The sequence below is a fragment of the Ptiloglossa arizonensis genome, chromosome 10 (genome assembly GCF_051014685.1).
Source record: "Ptiloglossa arizonensis isolate GNS036 chromosome 10, iyPtiAriz1_principal, whole genome shotgun sequence".
Taxonomy (NCBI): Eukaryota; Metazoa; Arthropoda; class Insecta; order Hymenoptera; family Colletidae; genus Ptiloglossa; species Ptiloglossa arizonensis.
In genome coordinates, this window is record NC_135057.1 from 9,744,978 (window position 1) to 9,767,183 (window position 22,206).

General features: G+C 46.9%; 1 protein-coding gene across 4 annotated transcripts in view; it reads left to right on the forward strand.

Annotated features, from left to right (window-relative positions):
• Cmpy (crimpy) overlaps positions 1-22,206 on the forward strand; it is a 246,343-nt gene that overhangs the window by 92,604 nt on the left and 131,533 nt on the right. Inside the window, exon 1 of one of the 4 annotated variants that reach the window (XM_076321549.1) lies at positions 9,632-9,811. The exons of the other annotated variants lie outside the window; for them this stretch is intronic. Within the exon in view, the coding sequence (XP_076177664.1) occupies positions 9,647-9,811 (165 nt within the window). The 5' untranslated portion in view covers positions 9,632-9,646. Of the gene's footprint in view, positions 1-9,631; positions 9,812-22,206 lie in introns of those variants that run through there. 4 annotated transcript variants of the gene reach the window in all.

Below are 22,206 nucleotides of genomic sequence, written 5' to 3' on the forward strand. Positions count from 1 at the left end.
GCGATATTGTAAACACGTACCTCGATCGTTCCCAAAATATACACACCTTTCGATCTTACTGAGCGCTCGAAAAGGTTTAATCAACGAACACAATCGAGTTGGATTTACTCGTTCATTCTACGTTTTCGTTGCACTGTTCCTAGACACGTGGAACGGTATCGGAACTCTTATCGCGCATTGTATGCAAAAATCAGTCCGACGATTATCAATTATCGTGGAAAAATGATTCGAAATCGGGAACGAGGTCGATAGGTGCGCACGGTCCGCGGTAACGATTTTTCCATCGTTTCTACGCCGATAAGTGGAACCGTTGCACGTGTCCACGGATGCACTCCGTTGCAACGAAGTTACATACGGTCTCTTCCGGGATGCATGCGGGCAGACACACGATGCGCGTAAAGATCCGCGACCCAATTTTGGATTACGTTGTCGATAAGGTTGTCCACGTTCGAACGTGCACCTGAATTATTACGCGGACGCTGGCTCGGAGTTGGCGCCGTGTACGGTTTCCCGCGAGCGATAAAGCACGTTTGAGTTGTAAAAGATGAACCGAGCGGATCGTTCGAAGACGTACGATGATTTCGGGTTCGCGATCAACGACGACGACGATGACGATGATCGCGTGTAAACAGAAATCGGACACGCGAGTACCGCGAGTGTGTCGTCGATTCCTCCCATCGATATCGATTCTGAAATCGACGACGAATAATAATTTCCGGATAGGGGCTGGAGGTGGTGAAGGGAACCTCCAAGGCTATCGTTGCTCGTTCAACGAGCGACAATACGATTGTGCCTCGTCATTGAAAACAGACCGTTGCGGTGTAATGGCATTCTTCGTTCGATAACATAATACGTTCGCTGACGGTTGATGCATTCCAGGCTGGTACGATTACTCGGAACGTTGCCACAGTTTTTTTACGAGAGGAAATACGGAATCCCAGAACGGTGTTTAATCCACGGACGGTGGACGACGGGATGAAATTTTTACAAATATCGTGTTTTTCTTTCTATTCTTTCTTCGAATTTGACACGGTGAAACGGGTTCGTGGAGTTCCTCGCGTGAAAAGTATACCCGCGTGGAAAATATATGTATTCGCGGTACAAATGGTGTGAGAGTTTCTTCCGAATTATCGCCCGGGCACGGTAAATTGTTTAAATTCCACCGACGCGAATGTTCGAACGCGAACTTCAACGGGGTTGTATCGAATATTTCACCGAGATCCGGAAAATATTTTCTAGGAAATATTGTACGGTATAAATAATTCGTGTACCTCTTTTCAGACCGAATAACATTCGCGGGGATATTTGTTCGTTATCGTAGATGGCTCGCGTGAATATTCCACCGGGTCGAGGGACTTTGACGGATCCAAGCTTGGGTCCACGGTGACCCGTTGTCCGCGTTGCAAGGATGTTTCTTTTGTCACCTTTCGTCGATTCGAAGCAAGCTTGAGGATCTTTTTTTCTCCAGGGAAGTCCACCGGATCGTAAAACTCGAACCAGATCGATAAGATCGTTTTGTTTGCGACAAATAAGGGGAGGGAAGAACGTGACCCGGCATCGAGGCAATATCGGTAATAGCCCGTAACCTTTGTTTGGTTTCACGGAACACGGCTCGATCAGATTGTAATTAAGATAACTAATTTATCGGAACGATCTATCAACGTAACGCAAAGAGGTAGGCGTTTGTGCCCGGTGTAACTCGAGGGCATAGAGAAAACTCGTTGTACTCGCGTTTATATTCTCATCGTCCCGAGAACGAGCTCCTTTCGATACGAAGAAACGATGGAAAGAAGCTCGCCCGCTCGTGGCATCGACGGAAAGCTCTCGCGAGCTTACGATTCGGTAACGTTAATTGAGATTCGAGACCGATCGTTTGCCAAACTTTTCCAAAGCCCGAGTAACCCTCTCCGCAACCTCGTTTCTACGATAAGAGATATATATATATTTTACCGTCAAAAGCGAGCCAACAGTCGCCGCAGCGAAGTGTAAAATCGTAGCTTCGAACTAAAAGCTAAGTCGAATTGCTTTCCAGTTGCATCGGTCCGCGGACAAAATTCGTTTCGAATTCAACGTTACATTCCACCGTTTCGCCTCTTTCAAAAGACTTACAAACGGAGGAAACCCCGTCGTTCGAAAATTTTCAAAAAAAAAAAAAACAAAACTTCCAATCGTTTCCATCACCGACCAGGCACCGGCAATACGAACGTCCGTTCGAATGAGAAAAAAAAAAGAAAAAAAAAACAAAAGTCTAAGCGCATCGAATGAAATCGACGAACAACGAACGAGAAGACGACGTTTCGAGAATGGTCGTTTCTGGTAACGAGAAAGAAACATTTTCCGATACTGCGCGTCCGCGGATGACGAGTACTCGGGAATCGCGAGTAATAATTGCAACGTCTTCGTTACAAAAGAGAATAAACACAATGGTTCAGCTGTGCTGTTATTGAACCTAACCTAGACCGATAACGAGAGACCGGTCTCTAGATTCGTGAACAGATGTGGGTAATTAAAGTTAGGTTAACAAAGGGGGATAATTCGAGGCGAAGAATACAAAGTTGTTAGTTCGAGCGAACCGGGGGGACCTTGAAACTCGCGACGTAAAAGTGCCTCTTCGACGGAAGGGAGCATTCTCTGAAAAAAAGAAAAAAAAGAAAAAAGAAACGGCCAGTTTCGCGCATCCGTCGCCCGTGTCTTTCGTTGTTCGAAATTTTCATCTCGACGCAAAAATTTTTACCCCGAAATCTCTGACCGGATTATGCTCCGTCTCTGTTAGACAGTAACGACGCTGGATACTAGTTAGGGAGCGAGCGAGAGGGAGAGAGAGCGAGCGAGGGCTCGGTACTAAGGGCGAGTGGAGAAGAAATAAAGAGAGAGAGATAGAATCGTTCTAAAAGGAAACGTGGAAACCAATGAGCGGCGAATTTGGTGCCCCCACCGTGGGAGAATGATCGAGTAGCAAGTTTCTTAATTACCGGGCGCAGCGAGTGCGCAATTGGGACACGCCAATTTTGTCGAAGCTGCACGTGTCCTAAACTAATTAATTCCTTTGGTATCGCGTCGCGTGGACCGGGACGAACGTGTGGATTTGAGGCCCGGAACTATCCTCCGTACCCCGTTTTCCGCGGAAGAGGAAAAAAGGAGAATAGAAAACAAACAGGAGGAGAGAGAGAGGGAGAAAGCAAAAAAAAAGGAGAAGCTGGAAAAGCGAAGTTCGTCGGAATCGTTTAATTAAGGCGAGCAGCAAACCGAGTTCAAGATTACGTCGCAGCACGGACGAGCAATTTCTGCGATAACAAAGTTTCAATCGGCGCGGAGACGCCCCGGGATCCAGGGAAAAGTTTAAAGGAAAGCACTGGCTTGGAAAAGCGATTATCGATCGAAACCGGGGGTCTATTAATTACTGGAATTGCGAGGACCAGCGTCGACCGAGTGTACACAGAACCGGGTGAGCATCGTCGATAAGAAACGTGGAAAAGTCTGTCGGGACGGTTCACGCCCACGGTGGAACAACGAACGAGTCGAGCTCGTTGGATAGAAATCGACACGTTGGTGAAAGAGAGGGGGGTGGGAGACGATCGTCGACGACGATAAGTCGTTAACGCGTCCTCGAGTCGATCGTTGGGAGTCTCGAGCCACCGAAGAAGAAGAACAAGTAGAAGAAGAGGAGGAAGAAGCAGGCTTTTCGAGAAGGGAGTCTCGAACCTCGTGGGAAACCGTCGATCCTTCCTCGCGGTTTTATTTCGCGGTGACGGGGGAGGGAATCGGAGAAAAAAGTGGTGAAATATCATCGAGAAGATCTTTCGATCGACCGAGAGACTTTTTTTCGACCAGAGAGAGAGTAAGAGAAAGAGAGAGGGACTCGATTCGTGAATTCGTTGTTTCGTGTTAGTGCGCGTCTAGGAGCGGGTGGGTATAGATCGCGACGAAGAGGTACCACGAAGAACAAGGAGTGGGGAAGAAAGGAGAGCCGAAGGTGCGAGGAAAACTCGTCGAACGAAGTTATTAGCGGAACACCGTCGGTTCTAGTGCCCGGTGTGAAAGAGCGTTAATTACCAGCTCGTCGTCGGCGGGATATAATGGCGGTTCGTTGAAAGACGCACGGGGGAAGGTCACGAAGTTCGTTCACGAGACGGGCCTGTTATGACGTGACGAGAGGAAAACACTTTGGTGTACTTCCGTCGCGAGTATTCCAGAAAGGAAATCCACCATGAGAGTGTCTGGAGTGGCTGCGCTGTTGATCCTCTGTTGCGCCATCGGTGAGTCCTTCAACATTTATGCGCTTTGACGCGGTGAATATTTCCCGCGATAATATCGCCCCGCGAGACAAAATCCGTTTACCAGGCCCGATCGGGAAACGTTTTCTTTTTTTTTTTTTCGTTTCTCGTCAACCCACCTCCCTCCCGGAGGGAGGTTACATTGGAAATTGAGATTTCTTTTTTCTTCTTCGCGATCAATTTTTTCAATTTGCAATCTTCGCGATTATTCGTTTTCTCTCATTGTCAGTAGTACTGCGCGAAGTAGAAGATTCGAGAAATTTTTATATTTTCTTATCAGTGTTCAGAAATGTGTATAAAACGATCGGTAGATCTATGGTTTTATGTTTGAAGAGCGTTGTTTGGCGAAAAGATTGCGACGAAATTTATAAAATCGGTAACGTTGCGAGACTTTGAACCGTTCGTGGGCTCGTGTATCGGCGAAACTACGAAGCCGAAATAACGTTTTCATCGAACCGGTTGACGCGATATCTTCCCAAGAGATTCTCCCTCGCGAAGACGGAGAAATATCTGACGAAAACATTGAATTTCGTTCTTTCGTACCTTGTAATTTTTTCTATTTCCGAGACTTACCGGATCTATTTCGGTCCGGACCGTGGCCACGTTTACGCGCGATAAGAATTCCTCGTTTCATTTCTCCAGAATCATACTACATTGTTAAATTGTATCATTATTCTCGGTAAATACACGTGTAATCGAAACATCGATCGAGCGTTAATTTTACTATCAAAACATCGTTCACTTGACTAATTAAAACAGTAGAAAGTAATCTGAATATAATATTTGCAAAGTTTTCGTTGAAAAATGCTGAAAGAACGGTCGATTATCAATCCCGTCGTCGGTGTACCGCCCGAGTGAAATATTCAAAGCTCCACCGCTCGTTATTCCAAAATAGTAATCGTCTACGCGTCCCTCCCGTTCGTTTACAAGGTTTTCGCATCGAAATTCTCAATCACCAGTTGCAACTCGATCTAATCCCCCGTCACGGTGCCTCGCGTCTCTCAAAGACGCCCGGATAAACCGAGATTAATTGCTCGGCTCACCGGGCGGATCGGGCTCGCTTGCTCGCTCGCTCGCTCTTTACAAAAGAAATGAAATTGTGATTTATGCGTCTCATTTCGAGAGCGCGCGTTGCTCGCGAGACGTCCTTTTAAGGACCTGCTCCAATCAGGACGTCGTTTTAAGGTCGTTTACTTTCTCGGCTGCTAAGGTAAACTACGTGGAAACGAAGGCTGGACTCGCGAGATACGCGCGAAATTAGGTGAAAGCTGACGCGCGTAAAACCAAAGAAAGAGAGAAACAGAGAGAGAGAAAGAGAGTGGGGAAGAGTGCGGATGGGGGAGAAGATTCAATTTTTTCTTTTTTTTTCTCTCCTCCCTCCTCTTTCTCTCCGTCGAAGAATTAAGCATGTTCCAATTAACGACCAACGACGGTGCACGCGACGCAATTATACGCGCGCCTCGCGTTTGAAGCGTCTCGTAGTCGACGTACATTGAAAGGCGAACACGCGCGTTTGACGGATAAATTTAAATTGAAAGCGGAGCGTCTAACGGGGAGGGGAGACGCGTTTCGAAGCGAGCCGGTATTCGAAAAGGTTAAAAGATCGATCCGGTGGACCGATATCTTTCGTTCTTTCTATATTTTAACGACGATCCGTTATCGTTCGTTGTCCGAATGTACACAGTGACGCGGTTTAATCGCGTCAGGAGACGTTCCCTCGCGGGATATTCGTCCCGTCTCGGCACGACTCGACGCGGAACCAGTTGGAACCGAGACGTCACAATCGGTATTACCATCACGGCTTCCCCGTTTCGTAATTATGTCAGTTACAGCCCTCGTTGTACAACCTTTGCGAAGCCAAGGTACAAGAACGTCACCGGTGCCGGGCGAGCTTTTGACGTCGAGTCGTGAGCGCGGCAATGCGTTTTAAAGTTCAGCCGCAAGTTTCGCGGGTAATTTCACCGCGTAACAAACGAAATCCTTGGGGTGGCTGTTTATCGATTCGTTCGGTAGGTAGTTCAGGGTGGGAGTCGTGCCATCGTTGGAACTAATTTAGCGACAAATTAAGCCCTGCCTGTGTAATCGGTATTGTATTGTATTCTTTTTTTTTTTTTACTCTTCTCTCATTTTTTCTTTTATTTTCCCGCTCGTCGATGCTCGATGATCCGTCCACGAGCTCGATTCCCCGGGTATTCGCGAATATACACGTTCGAATTAGAGTTAGGTAAATGGCGCAATTATCGCCGGTGAAAATTGGTCCGGATCCGAGCTCGTACGGAATAGGCGAGATTATAATTGGGAAGTTTGTTTTTAGAGGCTATTGGAACAATAGGAGATTAAATGTCGACCGATGGAGGCTCGTGTTCGGACTCGTTTCCATCGGGAAAATCTCGTCCATCTGTTGACGATACGATGAAATCGGATACAAATATTTTTCATCGCTCGTAATGTATTTCTATTCGCATTAACGGAACGAAACTACGGACTCTCGAAGCATAATTATTCTTTTCAATATTTTTCCCCTCGTTGCCAAAGAAATCACATTTGGCAGTAAATATATCGATCGTCTCTGCGATTCCAACGCTGAATAAACCTACTCGATGCACACTCCTACGGAGAACGATCGTTCGAACTATCCGAGGATTGTTCCATTTTGTATATACTTATAAAAGAACGTAGCGAAAAAGGTACAAAGGTTCTCGCGTAAGAAACACGTAGACGAGTTTGAAGATTCGCGCGCAAGAAATACGTGCAAAAAATCGAAGATCCTTCGAAATCGTACGATCGTGAAAAAAATTAAAAAAAAATTCCCGTTTCGTCGGCCGCTTGGCAAAGAAATCGGCTCTACCTATTCTGTGTATCCCTCCTCGCGTCTGACTTTCCGAGAAAAAATTTTCCCTCGGCGTTGAATCGAGAGTCTCGCAAAAAAAAAGAAAAAAAGAAAAGATACACCTACAATCGCGATAAATTTCAACACGGGGCGCGTAAATTCGACCCTAGCTCGTTTCGCGATAGTCGTCGACGCCCTCGCGATCGATATTATTCTGTTTTCGCCGATGAAATATACCAGTTTACCCGAACTCCGCGGCGATAAGTCCTCCTCCGTCCATTAACGGCGTCTACAGGTACACGGAGTATAAAAATATTTCCACGTTCGCCGTCACGCTTATTTTTAACACCGCGGCGCGGTTGGTTCACTCCGCGCGAATTGTTCGCTCTCAGCCGCGCGAGGCCAGATTACCGCCTCGCGAGGAGTGTTCGGTTCCGCCGCGACCGAAACGAGCGTACTGATAACACCGAGAACGGAGATCTCGGATTTCGCTTCGGCTTGCAACACTTCGCGCGATGGAAACGAGGCCAGATCGGATCCACGTTTCGCGGGACTCCCTCGAATCACTCGGGTAACAACCGACCGGTGAACAAGCTCGAAAACCGATTCCGATCGTGCGCCACGGAAATCGATCGAAATCGACGAACCGCGTTTACGTTGTCCTTACCATTTTCGGACATCGAGGAGGCGTTCCGGTTTCGAGCGCTGTAAAATTACTGGAATTCTTTTTGCACGAAACCGAGCTACCGATTACGAAACATTGCCAATTTGCGTACGATTCGAGCCGTTTGATAAATTTTTCTGTATATACGGGGTGGTACAGACAACTCGACTCGATTTTCACACCGAACGGATCGAAATTCCGTTTCGTCGAGGATTATAAAGAATCGTCTCTTTTAAAGAATCGTCGAGGTGACGATACTCGATTGTTCGATTGTCTTTGAGTTTTCGCGCACGATCTTTGGAAAATCGAAACGAAATCAATTTCGTCGTCTTGGTTCCATAGAAATTATAATAAATTGGTGGGTGCGTTGGCATGGAATTGGGAACGGTTTCTCGATGAAAATGAGTCCCAACGGTTGCTAGTAACGAGGATCGATCACGTTGGTAATCCGAGGCTCGCAAGTTATTACTCGATCTCGTTCGCTATTGGTGTATACCGTTTACTCTCCCCGTTGAATACACAAGACTGTCTCGTGTTGTCCGACGAGGCCGGTGCAGCTTGCCTTCATATTACAGACAAAGCTAACAATCGAGCGAGGTGGCTGCACACCGAAGAGACGAAAGACACAACGGTGGGGTAACTATTAATTATAGGTAGGCGGTACAGATGGATACCAACCCTCGGTGGCTCTGACAAGACAATTGACGGTGTAGTTAATACGAATCCGTGTAGCGACAGCCCTTTTAGAATTCTCTGTGTCGAACCTGCCCGACCGACAGTGTTTCTTCGAACGTTAAACACCGTCGTGTGTCGGTGGATCGATAGGTGTGCGTTAACGATCAAATGGAATCCTTCGAACGATATTAATTACACCGTAATAATTCGTAAGCTTCGAATCAATTGTCATTTCGAAAACAATTATAATAATTCCTTTTCTATTCCATTTTTCGATCTCGCGTCAATTGCTCGGTAAAAATATCCTCCACCGTTTTTTCATCGAGGTGTTTCGAGTCGATGATAACAGGAAATTCGTGTACAATTAGGGGATCGATGTTCAGGAATCGTACCAATTCACATAATTCTCAATGCTTGACAGACTACCGTGCACGTACGATAAGAAATCACTCTAATTGGTCGGAGTGTAAGAGACACACCTCGTCTCGCGCGTATTTTCCACTGTAGCGTATTATTGGACAAACTGGTCACGCATACTAATTGCGACCGAGTGAGATAATGCAGATCCTGTGTCGTCTCGCGGGACTTCTTGCCAGACGTGCACAGTACCTGTTACCTGTTCGAGTTGTAGGTATTCCATTTTTAAATCGTATAAAAAGAAACGAAAAGAAACTCGAAGTACTGTCACTCTTATCGAACATCTTTGTTCAACGTCTACAAATATAATACAAAAAAAATGTGTGAGAGGCGCAGATGAAATGCTGTTAAAACCTAACCACAACTCGGTACGTGTCGTTGCATCGGTTTCATCATCCCTGTAGATCGAACTCTTCGCACGGTTGGAAATCGTAAAATTGATCGTTGTTTGCGAGTATCTCCCGATCGGACGGATGGCCTGTTTGATTTTGAGAAATATTTCCCGCCAAGCCGGTAAAGAGGGACACGGTGGGGCGGGTGGGGGAGAAAACTCGAAAGAAAATTCTCGACGGTAGTCGTCGGAGACTTAGGAACGGCCATAACTCAAGTAGCGCGAAACTTTGCAGCATACGTACGAAGGACGGTGCGAAAGAACGGGAGATCGGGAGACTGTGAATCAATTTACGATGAAAAGAAAAGAATTTACAACGGGCGGGAAGCGGAAGTGGAAGGCGCGAAGCGAACGAGCCGGGAGTTTTCTTGTCCGCGACGAGAAAAAAACAATCGATGACGAGAAGTTCGTTAGAGAATCGTGTAAAGTCGCTCCTAGAGAGGAGAAGTTCGAAACTTCCGCGATGGACGCCATCGGCTGCCGTAATTCGGGTACAGATGCAACGATTTATCATAGAACGAGTGGTTGTTTTTCTTCGAAATGGAATTACCGGACGTTCGGTGAGTATTCTCGAAAAATGGTGCAAAGAATGCTCATTGTGACCGAATGTTTTAAATTTGATTAATTCTTCGTCTAAGTGCTTTGGTACATTTCTCGTAGGTATTTTCTAGCTTTGAGAGTATATTTTTTAATGAACTTCTTTACCGAAGACGACCAATTATACGGTCGAATACGTTCGAAAGATTTGCCCACGTCCTCGGAGATCTTAAAGAGTCTCCGTCGTTGAATAATTTGAGAAATTACTCCGACCTTTTGAATTTTCGCCCGTATAATGCGTTTCGAGGCACTCGTTACCGAGTCGAATATAAATATCTGTATAAAAATAAATATTAATCAACGAGAAAGGGAATGGACGGTGTACACGGAAATAACGAAGAAATATACTTCTCTCCTCGCGAGTTTCTCAGTTTCGAATTCTAATTTCGCGAGTAACGCCGTTCGATAACCCTGTGCAGTGAACAATTATCGTTCGAGTGTCCCGTTATCGATCATAGCTGTACAAGTTATCGCGGGTTGAATCGTTGGCCCGTGTGATTCTCGGGTCGTTTTCGTCGGGTCGTGGTAACGATCCCGAGGTGCTCGGCGGACGTTCGAGGCGGAAGTGGAATCCGCGCGAAGTTGGACGTTATCTGAGTCGCGAATTCTGACAAATTCAAACAGTCGTTAGTCGGGATGTAAGTCGCTGTTTAAACGGGGCGAGTCTCCGCTCGAGTTCGGCGGCCGGATAACGGACTGGTGAACGTGTAACCGGGGCGAACTCGTTCGCTTCGATATCGTTGCTCGCGAGCGTCGTTTTATCGCGCACGAAACGAGATCAACGTTACGCTCTCAGCGAGCAGAAACAGAAACACACCGTGCTTGCCCGCGACTTGCCCGCTTGTCGGCCCGCGATAAGTTAATTAACGGACCGGGCGTGAATCGGATTAATGCGTCGCGCAGTTGCACAATGCCGACAAATCTTGGTTAAACTCCGGTATCTTAATGGCTTTAAGGTGTCAGAGCCGGTAACGTCGGTTCGAGGTTACTCTTCGAGCGAAGCGGCGCACAGTTGTTACCGCGTTACGTTTGATACGTCGTAAAGGCTCGCCCGAGCCAGCGAGTTTCTGCATACACCGGTCGTTGAAACGAGGTCGTCTCCGTTGGAAGTTTCTCTACGGCCGGATTTCCTCGTTTCCGCACTCGTCGCGGAAATCCCGGTGACAAATCGATTCGCGAGAAAAATTAATTAAATTTCGTCCGATTCGTGCCCCGCTTATCTCACGTGGCGAACATTTGTTCGCGATATCTACGGGTCGGATCGTTCCGAATGCGTTGCGATTTCGGAACCGGTGTGAAGTTTACAAGTAACGGTAAATAATCGCGAGGACCGCGGTTCAGTGTTTTTTCCTACGCAGTTGTACGTGGATCACGTGTCAAAGTGTAATTGTACCGTACGAATTTTTCAACGGTCGCTAGCCGGCGCGCAACCGGGTCGGTTCAATGATATTTCGTCGGTGATCCTTTTTGGAAATAAAGAGACATCGAAGCGATTGTACGCGGAAAGAAAGACCGTCCGTGGACTGGCTATTTCGTGGAACAAGTACTAATAAACGGGGTACATACACGCCCGGTGCTCGGTCGTCGTTGATGATGCGGTACTTACCGAGGAAGAACACTTACACCGTGCAGACTACGGATACTTCGCTTCGGTGGCAGCTACGAAACTCCGTTTAGTAGTACTTGTGCTCCAATTGCCGCTACCGATCCTACTATTCGTAGTAACGACACCACCGAGGTTATTATTAACGCGATCAATTATCTTTTCGAGAAACCTTTATTCTTGGAAACGCGCGTACGATTATTTGCGGAACGGTAAAGCAGAAAATTCGTACGATATAATCATTCCGCGCGATTCACGGTATTTTCGTACACTTGTCGCACGGAATCGTGCCTTCGGGAGACTCCTCGTCGCAAATTGGGACAGTTGCAGCTTTTCCACCAATTGTTTCGGCTACCGTTTCCTACCCAGTTTCCTTCTTTCTCCTCGAGCCGGTACCAGTCCTCGTTTAAAAGACCCGACTCGTTCGAACGCCTTTGCTTTTGATGTCTTCGATGCAATTGGTACACGGACGATAAGCTGCACAAGAGAAAATTCTTGATTTCGATGCACATTTATTTCGTACAAAAGACAAAAGGGAAGAGCACCGTGTACGATGCGCTGCGAACGCGTGCACCGAGAAATCGTTCTTCGAACCACTGAATATTGCAAACAATTATCGCACACGATGACCGATGCGCGCATCGGAAATGCATCTGCGCATCGGCTCCGTGGGATTTAAAATTCCATCGGTAATACTCCAACGATCGTTATCGACTCGACGATTACGTGGATTAGGGATCGTTCGGGTGTGACTCGACTTCTCGATTGACCGTTACCGGATCGATTCGTGAAAGAATAATCGATCGGGAGTAACCGAGGTGCAATTAAAACGTTTATCGTCGTTTTTCTAGCGTTGGTCGTGACGTCTTTTGCATATTTTCCTCGACGAGTCTCCCTCGTTTCCGCGTTTCCCTATGGGAATTTTTCGCCTCTGCTCGCGGCAGACGCGACACGCGGTCCCGGGCATTATACGGGAATCTGTTTTCTATGGAACCGGGACCGTCTTCCTATCGCGCGGTTGCATTTAATGCGCGTTTAAACATCCGTCAGCAGGCACGACCATTAAATCTGACCTGCTTGTTAGCGGGGCTGCTGCCGTTGCATCTCGGAAGCACTTGGTGCAGACGCCCGTTCGCGCGTTACATTGAACGAAAATCGCGTTTCAACCCCCTTCGTAATTCGTGGATATGCACACCGGGGGTGAGAGCTCGTCATCTTTCGTGCTCGATCGTATTCTCCTCTCTCTTGTAGCGAATGGATCGACGACGTCCTCGTATTCGCTTTCAGAATCGTCGCACCGACGATCGATCGATAATTACAGCTTTTTCGAAACCACGGTCGACGAATCGTACCGTTCTTTACTTTTCGTACGACGATGTCGAAAAGAAAGATTTACAACGGGAACAAATACGAGGACATTTGAATGATATCACACGAAACATTCTTGGGCAGATAGAAGTCGAGGAGATAGGTGACCTGTTTCGAGTGTGACATATTCGTATCTCGATATTCCGCACGAACTGAATTTCCCTGTTCTCGATAGAAATTTAACGTCTTCTGGGACACCGTGTAATGTTTAAGTTACGAGGTAACCGCAAAAATGATGAATAAATATTCATAATAAGATATCGGTATAACATCGTCGCGAGTCCGATACGAGCTCAATTTTTTGCACGCTCCGAACAAATTCATCCCAGAAGAGATTAAACGAGTACACTCTCTCCTCCGTGAAACACCCATCGAACACTTTACATGCGAATTCAATTACTCGGACCCCAGTGGTCGTGTATACTTTTTCTTCCGCGTTCGTTTCCTACGAGAACGTGGATTTAACTACACAATGACCGTACTCCCGGAGAGACTAACAAAGATCGATTTATTGCCGAAACAAGGAATATAAAAGTGAAAATTTATGCGTTCTCGTATATCCGTGTTCCCTCGTAGGAGTTCTCGTGCATTGAAATGTTCCTCTATAAGAATATTCATACATCGGGACGTTCTTCTCTAGAAGCTTTCTCTTATGTATCGAGATGTTTCTCTGTAAGAATTCTCATATATCGAAATGTTCCTCAATAAGTGTTCTCATACATCGAAATGTTCCTCTGTGAAAGTTCTTGCGAAATTTCTTTGCAAAGTTCTCTAGAAATTTTTGTACACCGAGATATTTCTCTATAAGAGTTTACACATATCGAGATGCTCCTCTATAAGAGTTCTCATACATTGAAATCTTTTTCTGTAAGAGTTCTTGTACATCGAAATGTTCCTCTATTATGTCCTCGTATATCGACACGTTCTTCTCTAGACATTCTCACATACCGAGGTGTTCCTCTGTAAGAGTTCACATATATCGAGACGTTCCTCTGTAAGAGTTCTCATACATCGAAATGTTCCTGTGTAAAAGTTCTTGCGAAATTTCTTTGCGAAGTTCTCTAGAAATTTTTGCACACGGAGATATTTCTCTATAAGAGTTCACACATATCGAGACGCTCCTCTGTAAGAGTTCTCGTACATCGAAATGCTCCTCTGTAAGTGTTCCAGCGTATCAAGGTATTCCTCCGTTAGGTTCCCGCGAATCGAGACGATACAACGACGCAAAAGTCAATGTGAAAGTTATCGAGTTAGCGGGTGGCGAGGCGATTAGAATTGCTTGGATCGTACCGAAGGAAAGTAACGATTGGATAGACGATATGCCCTTCTCGCGGAAAGAATGGAAGGGCGTAGGGCGAACGTTTGCCTGTTGTCTTTCGATCGCTGCGCTCGGCTTCTCCGCGAAGTCAATTTCGTCGCTCGTGACACAAGAGCTATAACCGAGCGATCGCGAACTTTTTAAAGCGAGCGGGCGCGTATGCATAACGTTGGAGATGCCCGCGAATCGGGCCACCGGTTTTATTGCGAGCAGTCGGCCAAGATAAAAGACCGGGGCGAAGAAAATGCGAAAAGTTTCGCGACGTCGGATATACGCCGATATACGCCACGTGAAAAAGAAAACTCCTCTCCAACAGCGGTCGCCCCGTTATAACTGCCGCGAATAGTTGGATGTGTATCTACGCGGGACGACGAACGCTCCGCGGAGCGCCACTTCGGCGATTTATAGTGTCGGTCTTTTAAATAACGCCCGTTACACTCGTTAGTATGAATCATGGTGTCCCGCGCGGTCCGTGTTCCGCGACCTTCTAAATAATATTTATAAGACTCTCGAAAACTTCTTATTAAAGAACTTTCCACTCCCCGTGTCAATATATTACCGTTTGACCTATCCTCGCTTCAAGAGCGAACACCTTTACGACAGGACCGAGAAGAACTTGATATTTTAGAATTCTTCTTTCCAACGATAGGTAAGATTGATGTACATCGCGTGGATGTATCGTAGGTACAATTTCTAGTTTTATTTTTCAAAAAAACCGCCGTCTCCTTCTTAGTCTTAATTACAATGGTACGAATCGAGAAAAAAAATTCGCGCAGCTAGAAGGGGACTCGATCGGTGTCCCTTTGGTTCGAACGTAGTTTCGTTTACGATCGGACGAGCAAACGTTTGTAAATTTATAAAAATCGTCTCGGAGATAGCCGACCAAGTGACACGAGAGTCTGTTAACTCTCGGGGTTTCCCAGACTCGTCGAGGCGCGTTTCGCGATGACGTCTACGCGTATCGACTGGCTGTCTATTTTCGAGGGGCGGGATACATTTAAAATGCATTGAAAGAGATTTCGCGGCGACGACGGTTGGCGTTTCGAATCAAATTTTCCTGTTGGCGCGCGGGAACGCGAGCTCGCTTGCTCGTTCGCGCGCTCGCTCGCTCGTTCGCTCGCGCCATTAGATAGCTGATGTCGGGAGACGGGAACGAAAGTGAAATACCAGAGGCTCGTTAAATATGCCCGACACGATCGTCGTGATTTGTCGTGTCGCGTTCCTTCTGGGAATAGTATACGCCGCAAAAGGAAACCCGGCACTGTAGCATCGAGTAGAATCGTGGAATGCGAACGACATTTGCCGATCGCACAGCGAGTCAGTTCCGCCGGTCACCCTTCGATCGTAATTTTTTTCTTTTTTGCTTTTCGTTCGCCTTCGTTATTCGTTTATCCACGTTCTTAATTAGCCTTTAGCTCCCCGTTCGGAATAAAGTAATGTATCCCCGATTTTCTACTTCGAATAAAAATATTCTATCATTCCACTATACGAGTGTTCGATTTTGAATCGAAACTCGTACTCGCGCGAATTAATCATCGAACGGTGAATTCAAATACGAAGTTTTGTATCGGAATCACTGTATTCTTCATTGGTAACTAGGAGAGTTAACATGGATATACGGTAAAATATTCCCGAGAATATCGTAACGGAAGTGTATGAAATTGAGGTAGAAGTGTCGAGCACGAGTCGAAAACGGTAATAATGCCTAAACGAAACCGGTTCGATTCAAACGACTCGCGAAGTTTCTGCCACGTACGCAATCTGACCTCGTTCGCGGAAGTCGAAAGATTTTTTTTCACCGGTACCTTACAAAATTACCATATCGCAAGTGTACAAAATACTAAAACGTATCGCCCTTCTGTGGTCGTGAAACCTCCGGTGGCTGGGATGCTGCGCCGAACTATTCGAAGAAACGATACTTTCGCGAGCGTAACGAATCAAGCGACGTTTGCTACCGAACTGCGAAAGTCGAACGACGTTATTGTATCAATTTCAACGATTCATCGATACGGTACGAGTAAGGTGAGCTCATCCCGCGAGACGTCCACGTAACAACGTTCCCGAGTCGCGTTCTTCGAATCGACTCTGTACCGATTTATCGAGCGATTCGTTTGTTTTCATCTCTGTATCAACGCGATCGAGTCGCGAACGGAGAGTTGCGCAGCGTTTTCTGTTCGTTAAAATATTTAATTACGCCACGGTATCGAGGCGTTTATTAAATTTTTAATTGCTGCTGGAAAATACGGGCCGTAACAGAGTTATGCAATACCGCGGCTACTTTGCATAAAACGAAGGTTTAATATAAGCCGGTACTCGCGGCCGGAGTTATTTCTCTCGTTGACCGTGTTGCTTAGCGGGATCCGTTGCTAAATGAAATCAAATCCTCGGTCTCCGGTCGCGGGAAACTTCTTTCCCTCTGATTACGGACTTATTCGGACGGAGTTTCGCGTCAAAGCGCCGCGGAATATTCGTTAAGAGTTCGCCGCCGATTACGAAACGCAACCGTGAAGAAAATCGGTTACGGGGATCCTCGGTGCGCGGGCTTTGAGAACGAACCTTCTTCGCAATAATAAGGAAATATCGTAACTTTCCACGGAATTCATCAGATTACTTCTCTTATTCGGAGCTAGCTACCGTCAGAAGAACGGAACGTCGTCGAATATCTCTGTTCGTTGAGAGTCACTCTTTGTTGCGAAACGTTCACGGGAGGAGAATCGTTCGGGAGAATCGTCGGTGCGCTGGCTTTGAGAACGGGTGTTCTTCGCGATAATAAGAAAACATCGTCGTTTTCTATGGTATTCATTTGATCGCCCGGTTTATTCGTAAAAAAACTCGCATCGAAGAACGGAACGTCGTTCTATTCGTCGAGAGTTGCACTCTCCGTTGTGGAATTCTAACGCTGCGAGAAATTGTATACGAGAATCGTCGGAGCGTGTTCAGAACGAACGAGGAAACTTAAAAATTTCGTTCATCTCCCTTCTGCAAGGGACAACATCGAGATCCCTTCTAACTGCATCGAGGCCAAGCCTATCGTCCTTGACTAAGCATCTTTCGAACCCCGAGTCCTCTTTTTATCGACGCCTAGGCGAGAGCGCGCTGTACAGTTATATTAATATTCACGGTGCACCCCAAAGGATTCAAAGGCGATCCTTTGGCTGATTTGCTGCATCAATTGCATCATTGTCGGACCAACAAAGGGAATTGTCCGTAGCGCGCGAGTCTCGGCCGGTGGATCCTAAAGCGCTGCATAAGGGTTTCGAGCGTTGATTTATTTATAACGGACAACGGAGAGAAAAAGCGTCCCGGTCACGGATCCTTGGTTGCGAATAAACCGTAGCCTTGACACCTGATTCTCTTATAGACGCCGTTTCGGGCCGAGAAGCCGAGAAGTTCGTAATTTTTAACGCACAATCGGCGCCGTGCGCGTAAATCGATGCACTCGATTTCGATCGAGATCGAAGATATTACGAGCGAAAGTTGAGCGCCGAGTGTAGCCCGATACGCGCGAAAACGGAGAGGCTCGTTTAAAAAATTGCGCGCGTATTGCGGGACCGGCGTTGATTTTTAACACCGGAATGCACCGTCACGAACCGTACACCGATCCCGCGACCGTATTTCTCGTCAAGCGTTACCATATTACCAACGTTATCGAAACGTAGAATAACATCGTTTTTTATTCACCGATAAAATATCTACGTCTGGGGTATCCGTGTCCTCTGACCATTACTCCATAATGGTCTACCGAAGGAAGAAGAAGGGATTAGTATCCACTGCAAGGAGAAAGAAGGATTAGCGTCCACTGTGAGAAGAGGGATTAGTATCTACCGTAAGAAGAGAGAAAGATCGGTGTACCTATTGTAAGCGGAAAGAGAAATCGGTACCTATTACACGGCGAAAGAAAGATCAGTCTCCATTGTACGGAGAAAGAAAGATCAGCCTCGGATGAAGAGGAATGTGGACAGTGTCGAGTCATTTTTACTTAGTCTCGATCCATCGCGGTTCTTCCTCAGGAACGCTGACCGAAACGTCCGAGCCAATACCACTCGCGATTCCTACCAAGATCGATCGTTCCTTCTCCCTGGAGTAGGTTAGACTTTGACCGATCGATATCTCGTTAATTATTGGGTTCTCGTCCCGTTGGAATTTCGATGCCAAAAGTTGACAATCGTATTTCAGAGAACCTTGAAATATTGCCAAAGAAAATGAAACGATCGGAACGAACAACGTGCATCGTTCTTGGATACCGTGCAACTGTTCGCGCGAGATTGTTCACGCGATGCGTAATTTTCACGTTGCGCAAGACCGTTGCTACCACGATTTCGCGTAATCTTCTCGCGGTGCGCGTGCAGGTAACGTGGTTCGACGCGACAGGTGATGGATACGGAAGAAAAGTTTTCCACCGAGGGTCCGAACGGTGAAAAGGGCAAGGACGGTAAAAAGGAGGCAGATAACGCGAGTAGACTTAAAGACCGGTCCCTAGTTTCCGTTGCCCTACACGACGAGAATTGGTTTCTTCTCGACTCGCCAACTTCGAAACCGACTTCCCTCGACAATGGAACGGGTCATCCGCCACCCTGTCTTCTCTGTCGTCTTTCGTCGGGTTTCTCGCTTACTTCGCAAACGTCGCCAATATGCAGCTCGATGCGCACCGAATTCTTATCCACCGGATAGAATTCGTGGCGAGCACTTTGAACCCCTCCGATTATTTTACAACGACGAACCTCGAAGACCATTCTTCGCATACCAAAGTGTGCAACTAAAAAAGAAAGTTTCTCGCGAACGACATTGTTCCATTTCTCTTTAAGAATTCACTCGACACAAACGCATCTTTCTTTTTTCTGGATTTACACGGATTCAATTCTTCCGGTATTCAATCGTACGAATTACACTTGCCAAGATCCATGGTGTACTTCGAAAAATTGCACCTCGTGGAAGAACGAGAGGCACGTGGAAGTTCGAAGCTGAATCATCCGGCGCTCTTATCGATCGATGACTCGTGGAAACGCGCGGAATAAAGGATGAGGTACGACGCCGCGTGTTCGACGTACCGGGTCTACGATTCTCGTTGGATACATTCGCGAAACGAACGAACGTTCAGTTGAAAAACGAACGTTTAAAGAATGGCCGGCTAATCCGCGAGCTGTCGTCTCGATTCATCGCGTCGGTAGTTCCGGGTGCAGGAACGACGAAGAAGAAGAAATAACAGCTGGATCGCGAGCGGACTTAACGAGGAGGAAGAACGATAGGAGGCGGTCCGGCTGACATCCTTCTTGTCACGCCAAGTACTTTACCGTCCCGTTTCGTCGAAGAGGATACGCTCGGGAATGGAGATATCATCTCTCGACGGACGATAGTCAACGGGACCCGGGCAGTAAATTCACGCGCAACAAACTGCCTCCGTCCGATTCGAAAGTCGCGATAAAGTCGACCTTTCCTACCCCCCTCCCCTACTCCCCTCACGAGGCCCGATTTTTCTTCCGTTACGTTCCCCCCGTTACGCGACCGTACGATATTTTTTTCGACTCGTTCGATTTCGAGGAGACGAAAGCCGAGGACGCAGCCTTCGTTTCGGCGCGAAAGTCGTCGCGCGTTCCTCTTCGAAATCGTGGCAACGCTTCGCTTAAAGATCGAGTTCTCGATCACCCCTACTACCGTTTGTTACTTTCCGCTCGTCTCCTTCTGGCAGCCGTGAATTTAAAGACCGACTTGGCCGAACTTCAAAGCGACGCGTCTCGGTACACCGCTAACGCGAACATTCGTGTATTTTTCATCACATCTTCGTGAAAGTATCCCAGTCGAATTGGCATCGTTCGCTCGACGAGAACGAGCTTCGAACACGACTTTGCTCTTTAATAAGTCCGATCGCGATCTATCGATAGACACTCTGCGAATGTACGAAATTATAAAAAAAAATATTCGTTCGTATCGTCGTACAGGCTACCGATGTTCCTGACGAATTGCACGCGATCGACCGGTTCGAGTTCGATCTCGAGGAAAAATTCTTGAAATTCTCGACCGTGCCTCGGTTAAAGATAACTCGCGGTCCGGATTTTCGAACTTTAAACGAGGTATCGCCGTGCAAGTTCGAAACGCAGCGACCGCTTCGGGGGAAGAGTGTTCCCTCGTTGCGTTCGACCGTGCGCGAGAATCGCATAACCAATTCCAATTTTGGAATCTCATAACGCGTCGATCGGGGCCAATCGAACCGGTATTGTAAAAGTACTCGACAAAGGGCTACTTGGACGAACGTCGAGCGCGGAGCCGCGATTAAATAACCGCGACCGGGGAAACTTCTCCGACAGCTCGTGTCCTTCCGTTTCATCCTCTCTCTGGTTCTTCCGACCCAGATTATTCCGCGTCGAAGCCGAGCTTACGTCGGCGCGTAACCGCTCGAAAAACGGCGTGTCCTTCCCGTCGAATTGACGCACCGGTTTTCGAGGTCGTGGAACGTGACGATGGAACCTCGATTTCGGTCTTACGTGGCTGCCAATGCCGCATAGCTGCACAGGGTAAAATAGCTCGCGGAAACCTTGACCTTAAATATCCTCCGAACCTTGAACCAGCTGCATCGAAAGCTCTATCATCGGCGTTTCAAGGCCCACTGCACAAAAGTTCCTTTAACGCTACCACGTTCCACGAATCTTTCTCGACGTATGTCTCTCCGATTGAATTTATTACGATATACATTTCCTTAACGGAACATCTTTCTCTCTAATCGAGTCGAAAACACGAGTATCGTACATTTCTCGTCCAAAGACTTCGAGAACACAACGAATACTTCGAGTTAAACATCGACGGACCCATTTGGAGAAGACTCTTCTTTGGAACTTGTTGCATCGAATTAGTACTTTGAGAGTTAACTAAACTGAACCGAACTATGTCCCAATCCACTTTTCAACGATATGTACTTTCACCCTTATTTCGTTTCTACGAACTCAGGGAAATTGACGATTCTCTGTGGGGGAGATCTCGTCGATTTTGGACAGGTCGTTTCGCTTACTCGTCCTTCGAGCTGTCACGCGATACGGATCGACCATTAAGAATCGCGATTCGGTGATTTTTGCTCCGCGTACGGACGATGTCGAGGTTACTCGAGCATCGTATTTTTTCAAATTTCGTAATTGAGTCGCGGACACCCGGTAGCCTGGAAACGTTCGATTCTCGCGCGACATAAATTCCAAAGTTGCCGGCAACCGGCAGAGCACCGCGTAACCGTATTAATAACGCGCACGAGCGTCGTTTTTGTCGGTCGGCGGTTGACCGACAACTCGATTCGCGCATAAATTAATTCGATAAAGCGCTATGTAACGCAATCGCTGCGTCACGGTAATTGCGGTTCGAATCGAACCGAACGTTTATTACTCCTAGGGCCGTTTCGCGCGGTTGTTCACCGCGCAAGGGTCACCGACGACCAGAGGGACGACACTCTCGGTTCGATCGGTTCGAAGTCAACATTTCGTACAGTAGGAACATTTCGAATTTTTTTTTATTCATCATTTCGATGTACATGCGTTTTACCGAAAGACAGGTATCCTGAGAGACCAGAAAGACGACACTCTCGGTTCGATCGGTTCGAAGTCAAAATTTCGTACAGTAGGAACATTTCGAATTTTTTTTGTTTTTTATTCACCGTTTCGATGTACACGCGTTTCACCGAAAGACAGGTGTCTGTCACCGGATGTTCGCGACAATTTTCACGCGACGAGAGCTTCCAAATTGTTTTTCGAACATTTTTACATTCAGCACTTTACACACGGTTCTTTTTCAAATCTTGAAAAAATATTACCGTTCAATTAAGATACCGTACAAAATTGCAAACGTAGAGACACTTTAACGAACATCGTTACACAGTTATTTATCTTTCCTTTGTAACCAGTTGTTCACCGTGCAGTTACGCCAAATATCGTTCGATTTTTTAACGAAGTTCCGGTAACGATTTCGCGAAAGTAAGCGCAAAGTCGGCTCCAGTGTTCGCGGTTCGGGGTTTGGCGGTGTTTCGCTTTACAACGAGTCGCAAAATTTGTTATCGATCGTGGCCCCGTGCGCGCCAAATCGGATCAAACGAACGC